Source organism: Salvelinus fontinalis, chromosome 11, assembly GCF_029448725.1.
Source record: "Salvelinus fontinalis isolate EN_2023a chromosome 11, ASM2944872v1, whole genome shotgun sequence".
NCBI lineage: Eukaryota > Metazoa > Chordata > Actinopteri > Salmoniformes > Salmonidae > Salvelinus > Salvelinus fontinalis.
The window spans coordinates 37225132-37244717 of record NC_074675.1 but is presented as its reverse complement, the minus strand read 5'-3'; the positions used below and the strand labels follow the sequence as shown (position 1 = coordinate 37244717).

At 43.5% G+C, this 19586-nt stretch overlaps 1 protein-coding gene across 4 annotated transcripts in view; it reads right to left on the bottom strand.

The window, feature by feature from the left end:
- Positions 1 to 350: 350 nt before the first annotated feature.
- Positions 351 to 19586, bottom strand: part of LOC129865656 (6-phosphofructo-2-kinase/fructose-2,6-bisphosphatase-like) — a 97771-nt gene continuing 78535 nt past the window's right edge. Inside the window, exons 11-14 of one of the 4 annotated variants that reach the window (XM_055938600.1) lie at positions 5004 to 5133; positions 3296 to 3358; positions 3111 to 3175; positions 351 to 2809 (exon numbers count right to left, since the gene is read on the bottom strand). In XM_055938600.1, coding sequence (XP_055794575.1) covers positions 2750 to 2809; positions 3111 to 3175; positions 3296 to 3358; positions 5004 to 5133 — 318 coding nt within the window. In that variant the 3' untranslated portion in view covers positions 351 to 2749. Of the gene's footprint in view, positions 2810 to 3110; positions 3176 to 3295; positions 3359 to 5003; positions 5134 to 9202; positions 13433 to 19586 lie in introns of those variants that run through there. The other 3 variants (XM_055938601.1, XM_055938603.1, XM_055938602.1) reach the window with 3 other exon arrangements.

Sequence of the window (19586 nt, the reverse complement as noted above, 5' to 3'; positions counted from 1 at the left end):
TCCAGACTTGGTGCATTGGTACCGATTGCCATGCGATTGTAGAGAGAACAGTCTGTGGCTGGACTATTTGAAACATTTCTGGGTTAGGGTTAATAATTGACATGGTCGCTGGTAATGATTAACTAATTGCACTAGTAGAACTATAAGATTACATTTTGTTATGTAGAATACTATAATTTTGTGATCTTGCAGGAATTGATTCAGCTTTGAACTAAGTTTATTAAATCAACACCAATCGCCAGAGTAGCCTGTTCTCTAAAGTTGAGCAGAGACTGTGCATCAAGTAGAGAATCCTGCTGATGCGCAGAAGCTTAGGGACCTTTAAATGTCGGGAAGAAAGGTCCAGAAAAGTCAGTCAGAGCCATTTCATTTTTTAACAATAAAATACTCGGATAGGGTTCAATCCAAGGTGAGTTAAAAACCCTTACAGAAAAAACACATGAATTTCACATGTGTACATGTGATTTATGTGAAGTTAATGTGATAACATGTAATAACATAAAACTGCATGTGGGCACGTGAGTAAATGATCTCAATGTGAAATAAATGTGAGAACTTGGGATGCAAAATTTCAACATGTAAATGACACTGCACATGTGACAACATTTGCACATGTGAAAACCCAGGTGTCAAATATAATTCTGAATATTTTACTTTGAAAGGCATCATTTACATTAAGCATGTCCAAACTTTTGACTGGTACCAGTCCAAAGTTTGGACACACCTATTCATTTATGGGTTTTTCTTTCTTCTACATTGTAGAATAATTGTGAAGACATCACAACTATGAAATAACACATATGGAATCATGTAGTTACCCCAAAAAATAAACAAATCAAAATATATTTAATATTTTAGATTCTTCAAAGTAGCCACCCTTTGCCTTGATGACAACTTTGCACACTCTTGGCATTCTCTCAACCAGCTTCACCTGGAATGCTTTTCCAACAGTCTTGATGGAGTTCCCACATATGCTGAGCACTTGTTGTCTCTTTTTCCTTCACTCTGTGTTCCAACTCATCCCAAGCCATCTCAATTGGGTTGAGGTCGGGTGATTGTGGAGGCCATTATTCTACAATTTAGAAAATAGTCAAAATAAAGAAAAACCCTTGAATGAGTAGGTGTTCTAAAACTTTTGACTGTAACACATTTTAGGGAAGACCCAGATGCAGATAGTGTCGAAGTAACATATATGTATTAATAGAACAGGGGGGCAGGCAAAATGGCAGGTCAAGGGCAGGCAGATGTCAGTAATCCAGATCAGGGTCAGGGTCAGGGCAGGCAGAATGGTCAAAACCGGGAAAACTAGAAAACAGGAACTAGAAAGAGACACTGGAGATAATGGGGAAGGTGACAGACCAGTTGTGTATTTTGAATTGTTTAACACTTTTTTGGTTACTACATGATTTAATATGTCATTTCATAGTTTTAAAGTCTTCGCTGTTATTCTACAATGTAGAAAATAGTAAAAATAAAGAAAAACTCTTGAATGAGTAGGTGTGTCCAAACTTCTGACTGGTACTGTATGTACAGTACACACACACACACTCCGGACTCCAACATTGCTCCTCCTAATATTTATATATTTCTCAATTCCATTCTTTTAGATTTGTGTGTGTTGTTGTGAATTGTTTGATATTACTGCACTGTTTGAGCTGGCAACACAAGTATTTCGCTACACCCACAATAAAATCTGCTAAATATGTGTATGTGACCAATAAAATTTGATTTGATGTGAAAATCCACATCATCACATGTGACACAATTTCACATATGCAATGTCACATGTGAGTTCATGTGTTTTTTCCGTAAGGGGAGCGCTGTCCACGATGCACCCTTTTAAAGGCAATTTTGCACAGCCCGCGGAAATCACATTGATGGTAAACACTGCAGATTTCTAAATTAAAGGAAATCAAAAAATACCTTTAAATGTTAAGCGCTCTACAACGCACCTCAGAATGAATCCCAGCCTCAATCAGTCACACCTTTTACATGACACACCACTTGCAAACAACACACACTACATGCTAACAACACACACATGGACACACGGACACGCATGGAAATATGGACCAGACCAGAGCGCAGTATTACCCCAGTGTATGATGATGATGGTCAGACTAGATGATTCTAACACACAGACAGACTACATGATCCTAACACATAGACAGACAAGATGATCCTGATAGACAACATCAGCGTTTCCCAAACTTGGTCCTCAGAACCCCAAGGGGTGCACATTTTGTTTTTTGCCCTAACACTGATTCAAATTATCATAGCTTAATGATTAGTTGATTATTTGAATCAGCTGTTTAGGGCAAAAACCAAAATTTGCACTCCTTTGGGTCCTGAGGACCGAGTTTGTGAAATCCTGGACAACATGATCCTAACATATAGGCAGACACATGATCTTAATACATAGACACATGATCCTAACACACAGACAGACAAATTAATGAATTCACTTCATTCTACTGTCACTAACAGGGTTCCACTGAGAGAGATGTTGCATTTTTTTCTAGCACCGTTTAGACAGAGGATTAAAGATGTCGGGTTCATGTAGTCGGGTCCTTTAAACTCCATTTCCCAGCAGTCTCTCTTATTCCTTCACTTCAGTCTCTACGGCAATGGTGTCTCTTCATTGGTTCTCCCCGTATTGTGTCGCAATATCGTAGCTCTCCTCTCCTCCTCCAGATGTCGTCTGGGACCATCAGTCGACCCTCTCTCATCCTCTCCTCCCTCTGCTCCTCTATATGTGGTCTGGGACTGTCAGTAGTGCCTCCTCTGGTTCTCTGTCCACGTCAACATTCTGAAGACAGACGGAGAGAAAGAGAAGGTGTGATGATGTGTGTGTACCTGCAAACTAAGTTTGGTGAGGTCCTGCAGGATTTTGTTCGAGGTGGGGCTTGGTGTGGGGACGTCACTGCATTGGCTCTTCTGACAACCCGAGGGACTTTAGTATGATCCACAAATGAGATTTTCCGACAGTTCAAGGCTGTTAAGCCAGGAGTAGGTTGCTGCTAGTCACTTTTAGTACATATGAGGCGGTACGAGGGTTTGATTTGGAAATGGGAACTTTATATGTAGTGTGTGCGAGTGTGTTGGCTCACCACTGGTTTGTCTCTGTGTGTGTTGACTGCTTCAATGTTGAGGAAGATGGACTCAACCTTACAACCTGAGAAAAAAAATAGAGACCCCAGGGCTACAGCTGATTAGTATATCAATTAACATTATCATTGTTAAATATTTCTACTTAAATATTCATAGGGAGAGAAAGAGAGAGAAAGAGACCGACCGTAAGCAACTGGGGTGAGTTTCAGCACCGTGTGGAGAGGACACTTCAGATATGGCAACTCCGCTGGAGGGAAAGAGAGATGGGAGAAGAGTGGAGAAGGTTCACTTCTTATGGCTGCAAGGGGCAGTATTGAGTAGCCAGATAAAAGATGCCCATTTCAAACGGCCTCGTACTCAATTCTTGCTCGTACAATATGCATATTATTATTACTATTGGATAGAAAACACTCTCTAGTTTCTAAAACCGTTTGAATTATTTCTCTGAGTGAAACAGAACTCATTCTGCAGCACATCTCCTGACCAGGAAGTGGAATGTCAGAAATCGATGCTCTGTTCAACTTCCTGCCTATACATGGGCATAAAACGTAAGAGTCTGCGAACACTTCATAGACCTTCCCCTGGTTGTCAAGAGGCTGTGAGAGAAGAAATTTTGTGTTCATCTTGGTCTGAGGTCGAATTAAAGCTCTTTGTATGACGTGACCGTCCATTTCCTGTTTCTGGAGCGCGCGAAAGGGGACATGGATTTGCCTTCTGTTTAGCTGTCGTTATTGACGACTAACATCTCCGGTTTAGATTTTATTTGATACATGTGACCATATCATCGTAAAGTATGTTTTTTCAATATAGTTTAATCAGATTATTGAATTTTTTTCGGGAGTTTTGCCGTGTTCCGTTCTCTGACTTTGTTGACGTTGGAGAGATCCGTGCCACTTGGCAAGTGCCCATGCTAAATGAAGAGGGAAATTTGCCTGTTCTGGACAAAGGACACCTTGTCCAACATTCTGACGGAAGATCACCAAAAGTAAGAAACATTTTATGATGCTATTTCTAATATCTGTCGCGCATGTGAACTGGTCGCCCGCGCCCAAGTGTTTCTGGCTATTGTGGCTGCGCTAATATAACGCTACATTTTGTTTTCGCTGTAAAACATTTAATAAATCGGAAATATTGTCTGGAATCACAAGATGCCTGTCTTTCAATTGCTGTACACTATGTATTTTTCAGAAATGTTTTATGATGAGTAATTAGGTATTTGACGTTGGTGTCTGTAAATATTATGGCTGCTTTCGGTGCAATTTCTGATTGTAGCTGAAATCTAAACTATGATTTATACCTGAAATATGCAAATTTTTCGAACAAAACATATGCTATACAATAAATATGTTATCAGACTGTCATCTGATGAAGTTGTTTCTTGGTTAGTGGCTATTTATATCTTTATTTGGTCGAATTTGTGATAGCTACTGATGGAGTAATAAACTGTTATAGTAAAAAAAGTGGTGTCTTTTGCTAACGTGGTTAGCTAATAGATTTACATATTTTGTCTTCCCTGTAAAATATTTTAAAAATCGGACATGTTGGCTGGATTCACAAGATGTGTACTTTTCGTATGCTGCATTGGACTTGTTAATGTGTGAAAGTTAAATATTTAAAAAAAATATCTTTTGAATTTCACGCCCTGCACTTTGAGCTGGCTGTTGTCATAAATGTACCGACGTCGGGCTTGCACGCCAAACAGGTTAAGAGGGGAGTGGAGAAAGAGGAGAGAGAGAGATGGGGATACAGAACTCAAACATTTCTTCTGACTGACAGATGGATAATTTCAACACTGACAGAGTTCCAAAGTTTCCCAAGCTGTGTGATAGTAGTATATAGTATAGTAGTAGTGTAGTGTCTGAGGCTATGGGATTGTGGTTAGACCATCTTACCTGCACTCTTATCAAGGAAGTAAGCTAGCAGACAGCGCATGACAGCCTGATGGCACACCACCAGAACATTCTCCTGTCTCTCTAGTTCCATGATCACTGGCTCCAGACGTTGCACCAGGTCCTCATACGACTGACACACACACACACACACACACATTATAAACACATTATATATGAACATTGTAAACACAGACACACACACGCACACGATACACACATTATACATACATTATACACTACATGGCCATAAGAATGTGGACACCTGCTTGTCTAACATCTCATTCCAAAATCATGGGAGTTGGTCCACTGCTATAACAGCCTCCACTCTTCTGGGAAGGCTTTTCACTAGATGTTGGAACATTGCTGTAGTGACTTGCTTCCATTCAGCCACAAGAACATTCGTGAGGTTGGGCACTGATATTGGGTGATTGCTTTGTGCACGTGGGCATTGTTATGCTGAAACAGGAAAGGGCAATTCCAAAACTGTTGCCACAAAGTTCAAATCAAATGAAATGTTATTTGTCACATACACGTGTTTAGCAGATGTTATTGCAGTTGTAGCAAAATGCTTGTGTTTGTAGCTCCAACAGTGCAGTATAATCTAACAATTTCACAACAATACACACAAATCTAAAATAAAGGAATGGAATTACGAATATATAAATATTTGGACGAGCAATTTTAGAGCGGCATAGACTAAGATACAGTAGAATAGGATAGAATACAGTGTATATATATATATATGAGTAATGCAAAATATGTAAACATTATTAAAAGTGGCCAGTGATTTCAGGTCTATAGGGCAGCAGCCTCGAATGTGCTAGTGATGGCTATTTAACAGTCTGATGGCCTTGAGATAGAAGCTGTTTTTCAGTCTCTCGGTCCCAGCTTTGATGTACCTGTACTGACCTCGCCTTCCGGATGATAGTGATGTGAACAGGCAGCGACTCAGGTCGTTGTTGTCCTTGATGATCTGTTTGGCCTTCCTGTGACATCGAGTGCTGTCGGTGTCCAGGAGGGCAGACAGTTTGACCCCGGTGATGCGTCGGGCAGATCGCACCACCCTCTGGAGAGCCCTGTGGTTGCGGGCGGTGCAGTTGCCATACCAGGTGGTGATACAGCCCGACAGGAGGCTCTCAATTGTGCATCTGTAAAAGTTTGTGAGGGTTTTAGGTGCCAAGCCAAAAGAGGCAATGTTGCACCTTCTTCACCACACTGTCTGTGTGGGTGGACCATTTCAGTTTGTCAGTGATGTGTACGCTGAGGAACTTGAAGCTTTCTACCTTCTCAACTGTGGTCCTGTTGACGTGGATAGGGGGGTGCTCCTTCAGCTCCTTTGTTTTGTTGACATTGGGTGAGAGGTTTTTCCCTGGCACCACACTCCCAGGGCCCTCATCTCCTCCCTGTAGGCTGTCTCGTCATTGTTGGTAATTAGGCATACTACTGTTGTGTCGTCTGAAAACTTGATGATTGTGTTGGAGGCGTGAGTGGCCACACAGTCATGGATGAACAGGGAGTACAGAGGGGGCATCCTTGTGGGGCCCCAGTGTTGAGGATCAGCAAGTGTAGGTGTTGTTTCCTACCTTCATCACCTGGGGGCGGCCCGTCAGGAAGTCCAGGACCCAGTTGCATAGGGCAGGGTTCAAACCCAGGGCCTTGAGCTTAATGATGAGCTTGGAGGGTACTATGGTGTTGAATGCTGAGCTATAGTCAATGAACAGCATTCTTACATAGGTATAATTGTCTTGTCCAGAGGGGATAGGGCAGTGGATCTATTGGGGCGGAAAGCAAATTGTGGGTCTAGGGTGTCAGGTAAGGTAGAGGTGATATAATCCTTGACTAGTCTCTCAAAGCACTTCATGGTAACAGATGATCATTTAGTTCAGTCACATTTGCTTTCTTGGGTACAGGAACAATGGTGGGCATCTTGAAGCATGTGGGGATAGGGAGATACTGGGATAGGGAGAGATTGAATATGTCCGTAAACACTCCAGCCAGCTGGTCTGAGCATGCTCTGAAGACGCGGCTTAAGATGCCATCTGGGCTGGCAGTCTGCGAGGGTGAACACGCTTAAATGTGTTACTCACGTCGGCCACGGAGAAGGAGAGCCCACTGTCCTTGGTAGCACCTAACATGGTTAAATGCGATGGTTCACGCTTTCAGTTTTGCGCGAATGCTGCCATCTATCCACAGTTTCTGGTTAGGGGAGGTTTTCTTGATAAACTCATTCACCTTATCAGTGTATTTGTCAATGTTATTCTTGGAGGCTACCCAGAACATATCCCAGTCCGTGTGATCAAAACAATCTTGAAGCGTGTATTCCGATTGGTCAGACCAGCGTTGAATAGTCCTGAGCACGGGTACTTCCTGTTTGAGTTTCTGTCGATAGGAATGGAGGAGCAAAATGCAGTCATAATCAGATTTGCCAAAGGGAGGGCTGGGGAAGGCTTTGCAGGCATCCCGGAAGTTGGAGTAGCAGTGGTCGAGGGTTTTAGCAACACGAGTACTACAGTCAAATTTGCTTTGTTAATTTAAAACTTCTTCAGGATTGTTGGGTCCCCTGCAGGATGGTTGAGCCAACGTAGGCTAATGCGATTAGCATGAGGTTGTAAGTAACAAGAACATTTCCCAGAACATAGACATATCTGATATTGTCAGAAAGCTTACATTCTTGTTAAAATCCTCAGCTACAATAAATGTGGCCTCGGTATATGTGGTTTCCAGTTTGCTTAACCTGTCTAGGATCAGCGTGGCGCTAGCGGCACCCCCCCCCCCCCCCCCCCCACTGAAAAACCAGTGCCGCGAAATTCAAAAAAAATATTTTTTTTAAATATTTAACTTTCACACATTAAAGTCCAATACAGCTAATGAAAGACACAGATCTTGTGAATCCAGTCAACATGTCCGATTTTTTTAAAATGTTTTACAGGGAAGACACAATATGTAAAGATGTACATCTATTACCTAAAAACACATTAGCATAATCCACCATCTTTTATTTCTCCACCAACACCAGTAGCCATCACCAATTCGGCTAAACTAAGATATTTATAGCCCCTAACCAACAAAAAAACTCATTAGATGACAGTCTGATAACATATTTATGGTATGGGATAGGTTTTGTTAGAAAAAAGTGCATATTTCAGGTAGATGGCATAGGTTACAATTGCACCCACCGTCACAAATGGAATAGAAAAACTACTTAGAGCAACGTGTTTACCTACTTACTAATCATCAAACATTTCGTAAAAATACACAGCATACACGAATCGAAAGACACAGATCCTGTGAATACAGACAATATTTCAGATTTTCTAAGTGTCTTACAGCGAAAACACAATAAATCGTTATATTAGCATAGCACATAGCACATAGCAGCCCAGCATTGATTCTAGCCAAAGTGAGCAATAAAAGTCAACATCGCCAAAAGATATTAATTTTTTCACTAACCTTCTCAGAATTCTTCCGATGACACTCCTGTAACATCACATTACAACATGCATATACAGTTTGATCGAAAATGTTTATATTTAGCCACCAAAATCATGGTTAGACAATGTGAAATGTAACTCAGCTGGTCAGAATTTGTCCTTGCGCCACTTAGACAGTGATCTACTCTTATACATAAATACTCATAAACGTGACTAAAAAATATAGGGTGGACATGGATTGATAGACAATTTAATTCTTAATACAATTGCGGAATTACATTTTTTAATTTATCCTTACTTTTCAATACAGTTTGCGCCAAGCGAAGCTACGTCAAAAAACATGGCGTCCTAAGCCACTAAAATGTTTCGACAGAAACACGATTTATCATAATAAAAATGTCCTACCTTGAGCTGTTCTTCCATCAGTATCTTGGGCAAAGGATCCTTTCTTGGGAGTAATCGTCTTTTGGTGGAAAGCTGTCCTCTTGCCATGTGGAAATGCCAACTGCGTTCGGGATGAACTGAAAGCGTGCCCAGCTATTCACAGCGTTAAAGAAATAAATGTCCCAAAATCGCACTAAACGGATATAAATTGCTATAAAACGCTTTAAATTAACTACCTTATGATGTTTTTAACTCCTATAACGAGTGAAAAGATGACCGGAGAAATATAACAGGCTAAACTAACGCTTGGAACAGGAGAGGGTCGGTGTCCTCCACGCGCGTGACGCACCAAGAAAAGACTTGCTAGCTACAGGGTTTTTTGATTTATAGGGCCTGTGAACGCGCAATCGACCCCATTGGAATCGTCATCACGTAAAGGCATCCAGGGGAAGACGTAAGAAGTGTCCGTACAGTCATAGCAATAACAGTGCCCTTTTAACTGACTTCAGAACAGTGGCCAACATTTCTGAAATCTGAATCCATGTCAGGGAAATTGCTGTAGAATGGGCTCTGTTCCACTTAGAGACAAAATTTCAACTCCTATAGAAACTATAGACTGTTTCCTATCCAATAATAATAATAATATGCATATTGTACGATCAAGGATTTTGTGGGAAGCCGTTTCAAAAATTACCCAATTAGCATAAATAGTCTCAACAGCGCCCCCATCCTCAACAGGTTAAAGTCCAGTGAAGTTCTTTGAGGGCCGTCTTGGTATCGGCATGAGTATTTCTCAGAGATGGAGTGAATAGTGCGAGTGATACCTGAGTGTCCAGTGGTGAGGTATGTGTGCGCCCAGATCAACATCTAATCCCTTATCCCCGTGGGAACATAGATGCGCTCAGAAGGCCAGGTAGTGGGTGCGGGCTCCCTCTCCAGAGCCTTGCGAATGTCCGCATCTACGTCCCAGACCACATGGGCTACGACTCGAGAGGGAAGGCAGGTCCTTCATCAATCGGGTGCCCAGTCCATGATTTTCATCCTCGACCATGAGATGGTGGGGTTATGGCGCTGGAACCATCGGGGGCCGAGGATAATCTTGTCAGCTGGAGTACTAATTATGAAGCAAGGAATGTTTTACTGATGAGTGGACTCCACGGAGAGGGTAAGTGGTGTGGTGATGTGTGTAATGGTTCCAGATCCTAGTGTTCAATTATCCAGGGCTTGAATCAAAAACGGTGAGGAGAGCGTGTATGAGGTGATGTTCAAAGAGGAGGAAAGGGTCTGGTCAAGTTCCCCTCAGCACCAGAATCCAGTAGCGCTGTAGAAACAGTACATGAGGTACAGCCAGCTAGTGTGATCAACACTAAAAAGGGTTTGGCAGAAAATTATTTTGATGGGATACTGACACCTGCCCTAGGAAGTGGATGATCACGTGACAGTCCCTCTGCTCTCGTGAAACCAGAGATGGGACATACCGGACACTGCTGAAGCTGGTGCCATCCTTGACCACAATAGGGACAGAGCACCAGCTGTTTCCGTCTATGTCGTTCAGTAGCGCGGGAGGCGTGTGACCTATATCTCTATGGGTTCAGGCTCTGATACAGTGTGGTTACTGAGGGAGGGAGAGAAGCGATGAGGGTACCAATGCTCCCGAAGTAGGTTATCCAGACGGATGGCCATCGCAATGTGTGCGTCCAAGGAGAGGTTGTCGTCACGACATGCCAGTTCCGTCTGGACTTTCTCGCACAGTGCTCTTCTGAATAACGTATGGAGCACTGACTCATTCCATCCGCTGAATGCTGCTACAGTGCGGAAGGGGAGCACGTACTCGGCAGCGGTCTGGTCATCCTGCCATAGTTGGAATAGGCTCTCACCCCCCTCTCTGCCCTCCGGTGGATGATTGAAGATACACTTGACCTGTTTGGGCTGCAGGGGCAGTATTGAGTAGCCAGATAAAAGGTGCCCATTTCAAACGGCCTCGTACTCAATTCTTGCTCGTACAATATGCATATTATTATTACTATTGGATAGAAAACACTCTAGTTTCTAAAACCGTTTGAATTATATCTTTGAGTAAAACAGAACTCATTTGGCACAAACTCCCTGACCAGGAAGTGGAAAATCTGAAATCGATGCTCTCTTCTAGGTCCTGCCTATAAATGGGAATGATATGTATTAGTATACATGCACGTCATACACCTTCCCCTGGATGTCAAGAGGCTGTGAGAGAAGAAATGGAGTGTTTATCTTGGTCTGAAGTGGAATGAATCCTCTTGGAATGACGTGTCAGCCATTTCCTGTTTTCAGGAAGGCGCGAGGATGGACCTGGAATTGCCTTTTGAAAAGCTGTCGTTATAGGCGACAACTATCTCCGGCTTTGATTTTATTTGATACATGTGACAATATCATCGTAAAGTATGTTTTTTCAATATAGTTTTATTAGATTTTTGAAATTTATTCGGGACGTTAGGCGTGTTGCGTTGTGTGCCTTTGTTCAGAAAGGAGAGCTTCACGCCACTTGGCTAGTGCGCTTGCTAATTCAAGAGGGAAAAAGGACGTTCTAAATCCAAACAATGATTGTTCTTGACAAAGGACACCTTGTACAAATTTCTGATGGAAGATCAGCAAAAGTAGGACCCATTTTATGATGTTATTTCATATATCTGTCGAACTGTGTACTATTAGTTTTGGGCCCAGGTTTTGGGCACTCGGTCGCCATAACGTAAGCCTTATGTGGTAATGAAGTTATTTTTAGAATTCTAACACGGCGATTGCATTAAGAACTAGTGTATCTATCATTTCCTATACAACATGTATTTTTTAGTTCTGTTTATGAATAGCTATTTGGTCAGAATATGAGTGTCAGAAAAAGTGTCAGAAAAAAATCCGGACGTTGTGGGAAAAAGTAGCTACGTTAGCACAATGTATAACCATTGATTTCAGCTCTAAATATGCACATTTTCGAACAAAACATAAGTGTATGTATAACCTGATGTTATAGGACTGTCATCTGATGAAGAATGTCAAGGTTAGTCAAAAATTATATATCTTTTACTGGTTTGTTACGATCGCTAACTTTTGCTGCTGGGAAATGGCTTGTGTTTCTGGCTATTGTGGTAAGCTAATATAACACTATATTGTGTTTTCGCTGTAAAACACTTAATAAATCGGAAATATTGGCTGGAATCACAAGATGCCTGTCTTTCATTTGCTGTACACTATGTATTTTTCAGAAATGTTTTCTGATGAGTAATTAGGTATTTGACGTTGGTGACTGTAATTATTCTGGCTGCTTTCGGTGCAATTTCTGATTGTAGCTGCAATGTAAATTATGATTTATACCTGAAAATGCACATTTTTCAAACAAAACATAGATTTATTGAATAACATGTTATAAGACTGTCATCTGATGAAGTTGTTTGTTCGTTAGTTTGGTTGGTTCTTGGTTAGTTAGGTTGGCTTTGTGCATCTACCTGTGCTGTGAAAAATGTCTGTCCTTTTTTGTATTTGGTGGTGAGCTAACATAAATATACCTGCTGTTTTCGCTGTAAAACACTTTTAAAAGAGAGGACGGGTTGGAGCGAGTAGTCGCATTTCGCTTTGCTCCACAGGTAGTATTACATTTCATTTCATTTCATTTCATTACGGTACAACTGTTTGATTTGTTTGATTTTAGCACTTTTTTCTTAGCTAGCTACATAGCCGTCTTTGTATCAAAGATAATTGTGTAGTTTAGAGTAATTATCGAGGTTAGCTAGCCAGCTATTTTCGTCCTTCTAACGTTGTCAACACTGCTAGCTAGCCAGCTAGCCAACTTCTACCGAAACATTACAACGGAACGATTTGATTAGTGTAGTGTTAGCTAGCTACATAGTTGTCTTTGCTGTCTTTGTATCTAAGATAATTGTGTAGTTTAGAGTAATTATCTAACCAGTTATCGAGGTTACCTAGCCAGCTCCACTTTCAAACAAAGTCAGCTAGCCAGCTATTTTCGTCGTCCTAACGTTGTCAACACTGCTAGCTAGCCAGCTATCCAACTTCTACCGAAACATTACAACGGAACGATTTGATTAGTGTAGTGTTAGCTAGCTACATAGTTGTCTTTGCTGTCTTTGTATCTAAGATAATTGTGTAGTTTAGAGTAATTATCGAGGTTATCGAGGTTACCTAGCCAGTTATCGAGGCTACCTAGCCAGCAACACTTTCAAACAAAGTCAACAACGCAGCCACTGCTAGCTAGCCTACTTCACCAGCCAGCAGTATTGTATCATTTTAATCATTTTAGTCAATAAGATTTTTGCAACGTAAGCTTAACTTTCTGAACATTCGAGATGTGTAGTCCACTTGTCATTCCAATCTCCTTTGCATTAGCGTAGCCTCTTCTGTAGCCTGTCAACTATGTGTCTGTCTATCCCTGTTCTCTCCTCTCTGCACAGACCATACAAACACTTCACACCACGTGGCCGCTGCAACTCTAACCTGGTGGTCCCAGCGCGCACGATCCACGTGGAGTTCCAGGTCTCCGGCAGCCTCTGGAACTGCCGATCTGCGGCCAACAAGGCAGAGTTCATCCCAGCCTATGCTTCCCTCCAGTCCCTCGACTTCTTGACACTGACGGAAACATGGATTACCACAGATAACACTGCTACTCCTACTGCTCTCTCCTCGTCTGCCCACGTGTTCTCGCACACCCCGAGAGCTTCTGGTCAGCGCGGTGGTGGCACTGGGATCCTCATCTCTCCCAAGTGGACATTCTCTCTTTCTCCCCTGACCCATCTGTCTATCACCTCCTTTGAATTCCATGCTGTCACAGTTGCCAGCCCTTTCAAGCTTAACTTCTTGTGACTACAGGGGGTGCTGTTTTCTCATTAGCATAATTGCATTACAGATTAAACGGCTTCCTACTAAATTCTTGCTCGTACAATATTTATATTATTACTATTATTGGATAGAAAACACTCTCTAGTTTCTATAGGCATTGGAATTTTGTCTCTGAGTGGAACAGAACTCATTCTACAGCAATTTCCCTGACATGGAGTCAGATTTCACACATTTTGGCCCCTGATCTGGAGTCAGTTTAAAGGCCACTGTGAACGCTATCAGGATACGGACACTGCTTACGTCTTCCCCTGGATGCCTTTACGTGATGACGATTTGAATGGTATCGATTGCGCAATCACAGCCCCTATAAAACAAAAACACGTGTAGGTAGGAACTCTTTTCCAGATGCGTCGGGCGCGCGGTGGACACCGACCTGCTCTTTTTCCTAGCATTAGTGTAGCCAGTTATATTTCTCCGGTCATGTTTCTACTCGTTATAGGAGTTAAAAACATCATAAGGTAGTTAATTTAAACCGTTTTATAGCAATTTATATCCGCTTAGTGCGATTTTGGGACATTTATTTCTGAGACACTGTGAATCTCTGGGCACGGTTCCAGTTCATGCCGAACGCAATGAGCATTTCTACATGGCAAGAGGACAGCTTTCGACCAAAAGACGATTAGACCCAAGAAAGGATTCTTTGCCCAAGATTCTGATGGAAGAACAGCTCAAAGTAGGAACAATTTATTATGATAAATCGTGTTTCTGTCGAGAAATGTTAATCGCTTATGACGCCATTTTGTTTGACGTAGCTTCGCTTGGCGCAAACTGTATTGAAAAGTAAGGATAATTTAAAAAATGTAAATCAGCGATTGTATTAAGAATTAAATTGTCTATCAATCGCTGTCCACCCTATATTTTTTAGTCACGTTTATGAGTATTTATGTATACGACTAGATCACTGTCTAATATGGCGCACGACATTGTCTGACCAGCTGGGCAACTTTTGTCATTGTCTAACCATGATTTTGGTGGCTAAATATGCACATTTTCGAACAAACTGTATATGTATGTTGTAATGTGATGTTACAGGAGGGTCATCTGAAGAATTCTGAGAAGGTTAGTGAAAGAATTAATATATTTTGGTGATGTTTACGTTATCGCTCTCTTTGGCTAGAATCAATGCTCTGGTAACGTTTGCATATGTGGTATGCTAATATAACGATTTATTGTGTTTTCGCTGTAAGACACTTAGAAAATCTGAAATATTGTCTGTATTCACAGGATCTGTGTCTTTCGATTAGTGTATGCTGTGTATTTTTACGAAATGTTTGATGATTAGTAATTAGGTAAACACGTTGCTCTATGTATTTATTCTAGTCCATTTGTGACGGTGGGTGCAATTGTAAACTATGATATCTACCTGAAATATGCACATTTTTCTAACAAAACCTATCCTATACCATAAATATGTTATCAGACTGTCATCTGATGAGTTTTTTTCTTGGTTAGTGGCTATCAATATCTTAGTTTAGCCGAATTGGTGATAGCACCTGATGGAGTAAGAAACTGATGGAGTTAGAAAAGTGGTGTCTTTTGCTAACGTGGTTAGCTAATAGATTTACATATTTTGTCTTCCCTGTAAAACATTTAAAAAATCTGAAATGGTGGCTTTATTCACAAGATCTGTATCTTTCATTAGGTGTCTTGGACTTGTGATTTAATGATATTTAGATGCTACTATTTAATTGTGACGCTATGCTAGGCTATGCTACTCAGTGTGGGGGGGTGGGGGGTGATCCCGGACCCGGGGTAGATACTCTTGAAAGGTTAACATCCTTATCATTTATCGCCCTCCAGGTTCCCTTGGAGAGTTCATCAATGAGCTTGACGCCTTGATAAGTTCCTTTCCTGAGGATGGCTCAACTCTCACAGTTCTGGGTGACTTTAACCTCCCCACGTCTACCTTTGACTCATTCCTCTCTGCCTCCTTCTTTCCACTCCTCTCCTCTTTTGACCTCATCCTCTCACCTTCCCCCCCTACTCACAAGGCAGGCAATACGCTTGACCTCATCTTTACTAGATGCTGTTCTTCCACTAATCTCATTGCAACTCCCCTCCAAGTCTCCGACCACTACCTTGTATCCTTTTCCCTCTCGCTCTCATCCAACACTTCCCACTCTGCCCCTACTCGGATGGTATCGCGCCGTCCCAACCTTCGCTCTCTCTCCCCCGTTACTCTCTCCTCTTCCATCCTATCATCTCTTCCCTCTGCTCAAACCTTCTCCAACCTATCTCCTGATTCTGCCTCCTCAACCCTCCTCTCCTCCCTTTCTGCATCCTTTGATGTCCCCTATCCTCCAGGCCGGCTCGGTCCTCCCCTCCTGCTCCGTGGCTCGATGACTCATTGCGAGCTCACAGAACAGGGCTCCAGGCAGCTGAGCGGAAATGGAGGAGAACTCGCCTCCCTGCGGACCTGGCATCCTTTCACTCCCTCCTCTCTACATTTTCCTCTTCTGTCTCTGCTGCTAAAGCCACTTTCTACCACTCTAAATTCCAAGCATCTGCCTCTAACCCTAGGAAGCTCTTTGCCACCTTCTCCTCCCTCCTGAATCCTCCTCCCCCTCTGCCCCCTCCTCCCTCTCTGCGGATGACTTCGTCAACCATTTTGAAAAGAAGGTCGACGACATCCGATCCTCGTTTGCTAAGTCAAACGACACCGCTGGTTCTGCTCACACTGCCCTACCCTGTGCTTTGACCTCTTTCTCCCCTCTCTCTCCAGATGAAATCTCGCGTCTTGTGACGGCCGGCCGGCCCAACAACCTGCCCGCTTGACCCTATCCCCTCCTCTCTTCTCCAGACCATTTCCGGAGACCTTCTCCCTTACCTCACCTCGCTCATCGACTCATCCTTGACCGCTGGCTACGTCCCTTCCGTCTTCAAGAGAGCGAGAGTTGCACCCCTTCTGAAAAAACCTACACTCGATCCCTCCAATGTCAACAACTACAGACCAGTATCCCTTCTTTCTTTTCTCTCCAAAATTCTTGAACGTGCCGTCCTTGGCCAGCTCTCCTGCTATCTCTCTCAGAATGACCTTCTTGATCCAAATCAGTCAGGTTTCAAGACTAGTCATTCAACTGAGACTGCTCTTCTCTGTGTCACGGAGGCGCTCCGCACTGCTAAAGCTAACTCTCTCTCCTCTGCTCTCCTCCTTCTAGACCTATCGGCTGCCTTTGATACTGTGAACAATCAGATCATCCTCTCCACCCTCTCCGAGTTGGGCATCTCCGGCGCGGCCCACGCTTGGATTGCGTCCTACCTGACAGGTCGCTCCTACCAGGTGGCGTGGCGAGAATCTGTCTCCGCACCACGTGCTCTCACCACTGGTGTCCCCCAGGGCTCTGTTCTAGGCCCTCTCCTATTCTCGCTATACACCAAGTCACTTGGCTCTGTCATATACTCACATGGTCTCTCCTATCATTGCTATGCAGACGACACACAATTAATCTTCTCCTTTCCCCCTTCTGATAACCAGGTGGCGAATCGCATCTCTGCATGTCTGGCAGACATATCAGTGTGGATGACGGATCACCACCTCAAGCTAACCTCGGCAAGACGGAGCTGCTCTTCCTCCCAGGGAAGGACTGCCCGTTCCATGATCTCGCCATCACGGTTGACAACTCCATTGTGTCCTCCTCCCAGAGCGCTAAGAACCTTGGCGTGATCCTGGACAACACCCTGTCATTCTCAACTAACATCAAGGCGGTGGCCTGTTCCTGTAGGTTCATGCTCTACAACATTCGCAGAGTACGACCCTGCCTCACACAGGAAGCGGTGCAGGTCCTAATCCAGGCACTTGTCATCTCCCGTCTGGATTACTGCAACTCGCTGTTGGCTGGGCTCCCTGCCTGTGACCAGTAAACCCCTACAACTCATCCAGAACGCCGCAGCCCGTCTGGTGTTCAACCTTCCCAAGTTCTCTCACGTCACCCCACTCCTCCGCTCTCTCCACTGGCTTCCAGTTGAAGCTCGTATCCGCTACAAGACCATGGTGCTTGCCTACCGAGCTGTGAGGGGAACGACACCTCCGTACCTTCAGGCTCTGATCAGGCCCTACACCCAAACAAGGGCACTGCGTTCATCCACCTCTGGCCTGCTTGCCTCCCTACCTCTGAGGAAGTACAGTTCCCGCTCAGCCCAGTCAAAACTGTTCGCTGCTCTGGCTCCCCAATGGTGGAACAAACTCCCTCACGACGCCAGGTCAGCGGAGTCAATCACCACCTTCCGGAGACAGCTGAAACCCCACCTCTTTAAGGAACACCTTGGATAGGATAAAGTAATCCTTCTAACCCCCCCCCCCTTAAAAGATTTAGATGCACTATTGTAAAGTGGTTGTTCCACTGGATATCATAAGGTGAATGCACCAATTTGTAAGTCGCTCTGGATAAGAGCGTCTGCTAAATGACTTAAATGTAAATGTAATGTAAAAATCGGACATGTTGGCTGGATTCACAAGATGTGTACCTTTCATTTGCTGTATTGGACTTGTTAATGTGTGAAAGTTAAATATTTCTAGAAAATATATTTTGAATTTCGCGCCCTGCACTTGAAGTGGCTGTTGTCATATTGAGCCCGACTTAGGGCTTGCAGCCAGAAGAAGTTAACAGAGCCATGAACGCCCTCATATGAAGTCAGCTCCTCCTCTCCTCTCTCTCAGATGGTCGTAACCCACTCCAATGCCCATCCAGTCAGCAGAGAAATAACCATGGCAACCTTAAACCTCTCAGTGGTGGGGACTCCCATCTGGTGTGCAAAATAGACGAAGCACTGGAGTAGGAAGCCACAGCATTTAGATGGGTTTCCATCACATTTATCCGGGAGGGACAAATGGTCATTGCTGACCTGGGTGGACTGCTGAATATACTGGTTTGCTCGCTTGCTAGATTGACTGGTGGTAGAGTATCCTCCACTTGCCTCTCGGATATATTTGAGACGTTGAAGACTGTGAAGAACCTCTTCCATAGCCTTCTCCAGATGCGCCAGCTGGTCATGGTGTTGACGAAGTAGGTATCCCTGTTCGTCGACCGTCCGATTAGATGTCCTGATTTCCTGCTACTTCCATTTGTTGAGGCAGTATTCTGTAACGTAGACGCTGGGAGTCGGGAGCAAGTGCAGGTGGTGAGTTTAAAAATAAACAAAACATGGAACAATACAAGAAACAAGAGTAGAGTACGGATATGAAACAACATCAATACTGCCTGGGAAATAAACCTAAGTGAGTACCAGATATAGGGGATGTAATGAGTGAGTAAATGGAGTCCAGGTGTGCCTCATCATGAGGAGCAGGTGCGCATAATGATTGATGCCATGTGCACGTAATAATGCTTGCCAGGACCGGTGGTCAGTAAAGCGGCAACGTTGAACACCGGAGAGGGGGAGCGGGAGTAGAAATGACAATGACGCTACAAGCTTGGCACACCTGTATTTGGGGAATTTCTCCCATTCTTCTCTGCAGATCCTCTCAAGCTATGTCAGGTTGGATGGAGAGCGTTGCTGCACAGCTATTTTCAGGTCTCTCCAGAGATGTTTGATTGGGTTCAAGTCCGGGCTATGGCTGGGCCAATCAAGGACATTCAAAGACTTGTCCTGAAACCACTCAGCGTTGTCTTGGCTGTGTGCTTAGGGTTGTTGTCCTGTTGGAAGGTGAACCTTCGCCCCAGTCTGAGGTCCTGAGTGCTCTGGAGCAGGTTCTCATCAAGGATCTCTCTGTACTTTGCTCCTTTCATCTTTCCCTCGATCCTGACTAGTCTCCCAGTCCCTGCCGCTGAAAAACATCCCCACAGCAAGATACTGCTACCATGATGCTTCACTGTAGGGATGATGCCAGGTTTCCTCCAGACGTGATGCTTGGCATTCAGGCAAAATAGTTCAATCTTGGTTTCAT